This window comes from Lactuca serriola, chromosome 5 (genome assembly GCF_051521515.1).
Source record: "Lactuca serriola cultivar US96UC23 chromosome 5, Lser_US96UC23_V15, whole genome shotgun sequence".
Taxonomy (NCBI): domain Eukaryota; kingdom Viridiplantae; phylum Streptophyta; class Magnoliopsida; order Asterales; family Asteraceae; genus Lactuca; species Lactuca serriola.
Window position 1 is genome coordinate 293,786,917 of NC_136412.1, and position 7,415 is coordinate 293,794,331.

Here is a 7,415-nt window from a genome sequence, read left to right on the forward strand (position 1 = left end):
AGGTGGTCTAGTTAGGCTGAAGGTCCAAAGAGTGGTCTAGATAGGCTGTAGGCCCTGCGAGGCGGTCCAGTCAGGCTGAAGGCTTATATTTGCATGCTATTATCTGTTTAGCTGTGTGTGATACTTTTGGGGAAACTTGCTTAGCTTTGACTTACAATTTGGTTGTTATGGTTTCAGGTACTTCACATGATCGGGGAAAGACGAAAGCTTCATCATGCACATCCTTTAGATTTTATGATATTTGATTTTGGGGAATACTTTGATTCGTGATTATAACTTTTGGAAACTATGTTTTGTAATAATTTTAGTTTTTGGCTTGATTTTAAAAATGAAAATTTTACCTTGATTTTTGGGATGTTGCAATTATTTTTTAAATATGTTATTATTAATATTATTTAATGAATTCATATATAAATATATTTTATACATATAAAAACATATTTGTGTATAAAAAATATGTATAAATATAATAAATACATATGAGAAACGTATTTATATATTTTTTATACCTTAAAAACATTTTTAAACTTGTTTTTTTCATTAAAACATATTTATATGTTGTTGATAAAGAACTAAATGATGATAGAACATATCGATGCAACAAACAGATAAGGTCATGCTTAAGTGCGGTGGATCGGGCCATGCTTAAGTATGCTTAAGTATGATGGACATATGACCATACTCAGACCATGTCATGCTTAAGTATGGTGGGCATACGGTCGTACTCAGCATGCCTAACTGGCACAATCTATACATAAGCCCACATAATATTTGTATGTGAAGATGGTGAAGATTAATATGAAGACACTCCTAACCTTAAGTGGTTTGAAGATTGATCTCCAATATTTTCTTTACCCGAGAGATGTATTTTCGGTTACTTGATATGATCAAATCTTTTGTATAGATTATGTCAGTTACGCATGTTGAGTATGGTCGTCTATCCACCATATTTAAGCATGGTTTGGTCTGAGTATGGTCGTATGACCACCAAACTTAGACATGATGAGTATGGTCGTCTGTCCACCGCATATTTCTAGTCCACCATACTTAAGCATGGCCTGGTCCACCATACTTAAACATGACCTGATCTTTTCGTTGTATCAATATGTTCTATCATCATCTAATTATTTTCTCAATAACATATAAATATGTTTAAATGAAAAAAGAACTTTGAAAACATTTTTCATGTATAAAAATATATAAATATGTTTTCATATGTATTTATTATATTCATATGCATTTTTCTACGTATAAATATGTTTTTATATTTATAAATATGTATTTAAAGTATATATATATATATATATATATATATATATATATATATATATATATATATATATATATACACACATATATGCATTTATTAAATAATATTATTAATAACAAATTGTAAAAAAATAATATACTTATTTGAGTTTTTAATAAAATAACAAAAATAAAAAATAAAGGTTTTTGTAGAAAAGTCTCAATATTTGGGTGGGTTTACGAAATAGTCTCAATATTTTAGGTCAGTTTATGGAATAATCATAAATTAATTTGTTACCGGCTAATTCGGGAAGGAAAAATGGTCATAATGCAACATTTTACCGGTTTTTAGGATTTTTTGTAAGAAAATTAATTTGAGAATATTTTGTAAAGTAGTCCAAAATATTGAAACTTTTCTAAAGATTTCCCTTTTATTTATACATTATCTATCTATTTAAATATCTAAAAAAAGGATGATCTATCATCCATCCCTTATTTGTCTTATTTATCATGTTGGGAAAATGACTTATGAGGGTAATGAATAATTAATTTTGTTCACATTTAGTCAATTTCATTTTTTTGTATGCCATATACCATCCAACTTGTTGAACATGTTTATATTTTACCATTGTGACCTGCTATCATATGTAAAAAAGTAACATGTGAACAGTTCAACAAGTTGAATGATACATAGTGTATAAAAGAAAAATAACTAAGGTGTTGTTTGTTTTTTTGAAGCCAAAATGTCTGCAGTCTGCGGACCACATCTGCAAGCCTCTGCGGCAGAAGAGGTGGACCAAATGTCTGCAATCTGCAATAAAAAGACTGTTTGTTTTTAACGTATGCAGCTGTTGAAATAAATTAATTTTTCAAACTTAATTCCATGTCATAAACATTAAAAATGTATTTTCAGCAAAAAGAGATTTTTTTTTTTTTTTTTTTTTTTTTTTTTTTTTTTAAGGTTAAAATGAGGTCTGAAGACCTTTGAAGACAGTGGCCCATGTCTGCGCCAGGAAGACCTCGCGCAGACGTTTTTTGGTCTGCGCACTTCCAAAAAACAAACACTCTGCGAGGGCATATGTCTGCGCGGCGTAGACAAAAGTGGTTGCGCAGCTCTTCACAAAAAAAAAAAAACAAACAACCCCTAAATGTGAATAAAAAAGAACCTCCCCTACCACCTCCAACCACATCATCTGCCACGAAACACAACCTCTACCATCTCTACCTTCGCCACTATCACCACCACTACCCCCTCCACCATCGCCTTCGCCACCGCCACTGTCTCCATCATTGCCTCCGCCATTGCTTCCACCTCCACCACTGTCACCACCACCGCCTCCGTCATTGTTGCCTCCGTCGTTACCACCGCCACCTCCAACATCCACCACTTCTAACCTCTACTACCACCTCTAACCACCGTCACTGCCACTACCACCAGCACCCCCGCTATCACCTCTGTTGGAGACGGTGATGGAGGTGGAGGAGGTGGTGGTGGCAGAGGCGGTAGTGGAGGTGGAAGAGGTGGTGACGGTGGCAATGAAGACTGAGGTGGAGGTGGTAGTGGTAGTAAGGTGGCGATGCTGATGGTGGAGGCGGTAGTGGTGGTAGTGACGGTTGTAGGCGGTGATGGTGGCGGTGGCGATAGTATATGTGGTAGTGGTGGTGGTGAAGGCATAACTAATCATGGCTAGTTGTGAGAGAGGGCAAACTAGGCATGTGAACAGGGCCCATTGTTTTTTAGGGGCCCTAATTTTTTTTTTATATAATGTAGTTTGTATTCGTGAAAGTTGAATCACGCCCAAATATCATGTAACGAGAACGTCTGGCTACACTCAAAACCATTGGAATCTTTGTTGGGATACGAAAACTCCAAAAATTACATACAAATCCATGGCGTTTGCTCACAATTTTTCTGATTATATCTTTTGAGATTATTCCTTATTGTATTTTGATGTTCAGAGGCTTGCGTTTGTTTTGGCATAATGGTAGATACAATGGAAAAAGTGAGGGTTCTATTTAGGAGATGGGCAAAGAAGGTTGTTGACGCAACAAAGAAGGTATATGAATATGCTGGCAATAGTATGAGTTTCTTCTTTCTTTTGATTAATTGGATTTTATCCATCTGGGAATGATTTATCCATTGATGATTTAATTATTAGGGCACCATGATAATTAGGATAAAGCAAAAATGCCTTCATAGTTATGATCGATTTTGTATCTCAAAGTGATATGAACACCATAATATATTATATTTTATTTCAAGTAATATAAAACTAGGAATTTGTGTGATAGAAAAGCAACTCTACACAAACTTTTTAATGTTATAGCCAATTACATTCACCATAAAACATATATCAAATTAAAAAAAATACTTTGTGAAACGGTGAATGTGAACTTGAACATGGATAAATATTGTTAAATCGTTAAGAATACAATATTTAAGAAGTCCACTACTAGACTTCTTTTATAAGCTTTTAGTTTTAAATAATCTATACACAATCAACTTCATATCATTGTCTTAAATGGTTTTTTACTTAATGACTTAACATGAATGACAAAATCAGATGTTGTTCATCTTTTCTTGATTTATGTTCATTAATTGAATATATCTGTTAGGTGGATGCTTTTTCTATCATTTTTTTTAGTAAAACACTATGATTTTTCTATGTTTATTGTTATAAAATCTATCGTCGTTTTAAAAAAACTGCAATTTATATAAATTTAATTCGTTACATTTTAGGGCTTAAGGGCCTTTTTTCCGGCTCATTGCGGGTATTTGAATCCTCAGGACTGGCCCTGTAACTAATGGTGGAGGTGGTGGTGACGGAGGCGGTGACGATGGCGGAGGTGGAGTTGGTGGATGTGGATGTGGATGTGGATGCTATAGTGCAGGCAGATGTGGTGGTGGAGGTGGTGGTAGTAGTGGTGGTGGTAGTTATGATGGAGGTAGAGGTAGTGGTGATAGTAAAGGCAACATCGATGGTTGCAATGGTGGAGGAGGTTATTGGAGGTCGTGGGGAAGATTTTTTTTTGTTCACATTTAATATTTTTTTTTGTATATTATATATCATCTAACTTGTTGAACTGTTCATATATTACTCTTTTACTTATGGTAACATGTCACAATGGTAAAATATTTTACTTATGGTAACATGTCACAATGGTAAAATATGAACATGTTCAACAAGTTTGATGGTATATAGTATAAAAAAAGTGACTAAATATAAACACAATCAATAGTTCCTACCTTCATAAATTATTTTCCGTTATATCAACATTGCTGTTCTATCAAGTGTATTAAAATTCACTCTTATCATGAAAATTATTCAATTTTCATAATATCTCGTTCGTTAATATGGGGTTTCATGTGAAAAATGTTTCACATGTTTATTTGCTTATATTATTATGAAGTTCTCGAAGAATTTTCATAAACATTATCGATATAAAAGCATCGACTTTATTATTGCCATTGAAAACTTTACTCAATTGTCATTGTCACAATGCCTCGTATATTATTATCCATTGAACATTTGTCGCTATCACTATGCTCCACATATTTTTAGTTCATTAATGATTAAACATCATAGAATCTTAAAAGTATTCCCAATAATTCCCAAAATTCAACCAAAATATTATAACAATACATTTAAGTTGTGTTTTTCACCATGAAAAATTGATTTTTTTTTTTTAAATTGACATGATTAGTAAGGTAAAAAAATAGCTTATAAGTTATTTTTTATAAAAGCTTATTTATTAGAGTAGCTAGTTATTTATCTATTTATTTATTTTTAAATATATTTTTAATTAATTCCAAAAAGACCTATTATTATAAATGTCGTTTATATTATTTTACATATTTCAGTTAGTCTTACTAAATGTTATTTTTTATTAGTCGACTTATGAATAGCTAAAACATAATATATTTTTTAAAGTGCAGATACTTTTTTACAATTTCAATTATAAAATCATAGCAAAACATCAATTTTATGAAGTTATAAATTTCAGAAATTAATTTTAGAAGAAATTAATTTTCAAAACAATTTGAATTTTGGAGATGATAATTTTCAAAGACAATAAGACAAAACATACACTCAACATGACAAATATAGATATTATTTGGTTGTCACTCAAAAACAAACATTTTTTAATTATTCATAATAGTTTATGATTTTTCAATTATTCATAATAGTTTATGGTTGTATTTTATTAAATATGATAATAGTTTATAATAGTTTATGATTTTTTAATCATCCTTTTTATAAGGATAATAAGGATAATCTTTTAGATGGTTGTATTTTATACCGACATTTTTTAATTATTCATAATAGTTTATGATTTAGATGAGTATACTTTATTACTGTATAAAGAATAAATTATTATGTATGATTAAAATGTATAAGAATCACCACCATTTTTATGTTTATGGTAATTTTTTTAGCGTGTATTCATGATAAAACGAAGATACCAATAAAATTCCAAACTTGTTTATTTTATAAAACTTATTATCATAAAACCAATTATGCTGCATTAAAGTTGTGGTAATATGTATTCAAAGCGTTTTACAGAGGATATTAATTTTATTACTATATATGTTACTATTATAATTTGAACATATTTTTAAATTATTATAAATAAATATGAGTAAGTTTTAATGTTCCTTTTTCCTAAAAGACTGCTGCAAGTCTGTAACATTTTAAAAAAAAATGTATATCCAAATTCCAACCACATATTTTAATAGCACAACTACTTTTTATAACTCATTAAAAGTTCAATTATTTAAACAATTAATTGATTCTAAATATTTCACCAACATTTATAATTAAGCGACTCTTTTTTTGTTTTGTTGTGCAACCCCACACCACTCCGCATTACACTCCATCGTTATCCACGTGTCACCTTCCATCTGCCACCCTGTCATCTTCTTACTTTTCATTTTCTTCCACTTTTGTCACTATCCGTCTTTTTCTGCTTGATAATCCATATCAGTACAGCAGTCGTACACGCATATCATACCACCACTTTCTCTCTCTAAAACAGATTTTCTCTCTCTATATGTATATATATACTTAGACCCGTGAGTGTAGTAGTAGTAGTGATAAACATTGCAGTTAACAGAAAAAAAATGGAGGATAACAATGGAGAAAGATCGCCGGTCGCCGGAGAAGACGGTGAGTATAAGGCGGAGGACGTGAGCGAGGAGGTAGACAGCATGGTGAGGTGGTTGTTCTCGATGGAAAATGACGATGAGGTAAATGCGATTGAGTTATCGAAGTTTCTGGAAGCTTCAGCGGAGAAGACGCATCCGATGAAGGTGAAGATCATCGACGATCCTTGCTGGCATCCGGTGATTTTTCAGACTGCGGCGTCGTACATTACGATTAATGGTAATGAGGAGCTGTGTGGATCTTCGTTTTCGGATTCGGATACTTCGTATATGGCGGGGATAGCTGGTGGATGTGGTTTTGTGTTTGGTGACGGTGGCGCGTGGGAAGGTGTTGGGGAGGAGACGCGTGGGTGGATAGAGGCGGAGGATGGGAGTTGTTTGGTCAATGCTTCGAGTAATGGTTACTGTGACGATGACATGCTGGCGAAGTTTTTAGGTGATGATGTTGGGCAGACGCTGTGCGAGTAAGTGTAATGCACGCGCCGTTGATGGGGTTTGGGGTTTTAGTTAGGGTTTTTGAATATGGGGTTTTTTAGGTAAGAAAATTGTACAAAGTTTGACATAGAAGAAAGAATTAAAACAATGGAAACGTGAAAGAGGACATGTACTAAAATTGGAAATGCTTGTTTTGGTTGCATACGTGTTTATATTTTCTTTTATATGTTCTTGGATAATAATGTAAATTCAACTTTCTAAATTAATAATTTTAAGATTTTTATCATAAATTCATGTAAAAGATCAACCTTTTTGCATTTTATCTGCAAATCATAAAAATGATGTCGTTGATTTTCATAGATTTTTTTTGGAACCGGCAAAAATATCCTATAGCAAAGTTAGGAAAAGACCCAAACAGGTCCAATATGGAAATAAAAAAAATAAAAAAAATTTGCAGACAATTTTATGAAAAAAGCACCGTTTAGAGTGGTTGTATACTTCAATCCGCCCATTTAAGACTCCCATTACCATTTATGTGTTTCAACCAAACAAAAGTGATGGATTTGAT

The 7,415-nt window shown here is 32.3% G+C and overlaps 1 protein-coding gene across 1 annotated transcript; it reads left to right on the forward strand.

Moving 5' to 3' along the window:
* Positions 1-6,255: 6,255 nt before the first annotated feature.
* On the forward strand, positions 6,256-7,137 carry LOC145051714 (uncharacterized). Its single transcript, XM_078999554.1, has one exon. The coding sequence runs from the start codon at positions 6,371-6,373 to the stop codon at positions 6,878-6,880; it is 510 nt and encodes a 169-aa protein (XP_078855680.1). The 5' UTR covers positions 6,256-6,370; the 3' UTR covers positions 6,881-7,137.
* The last annotated feature ends 278 nt before the right edge of the window (positions 7,138-7,415 follow it).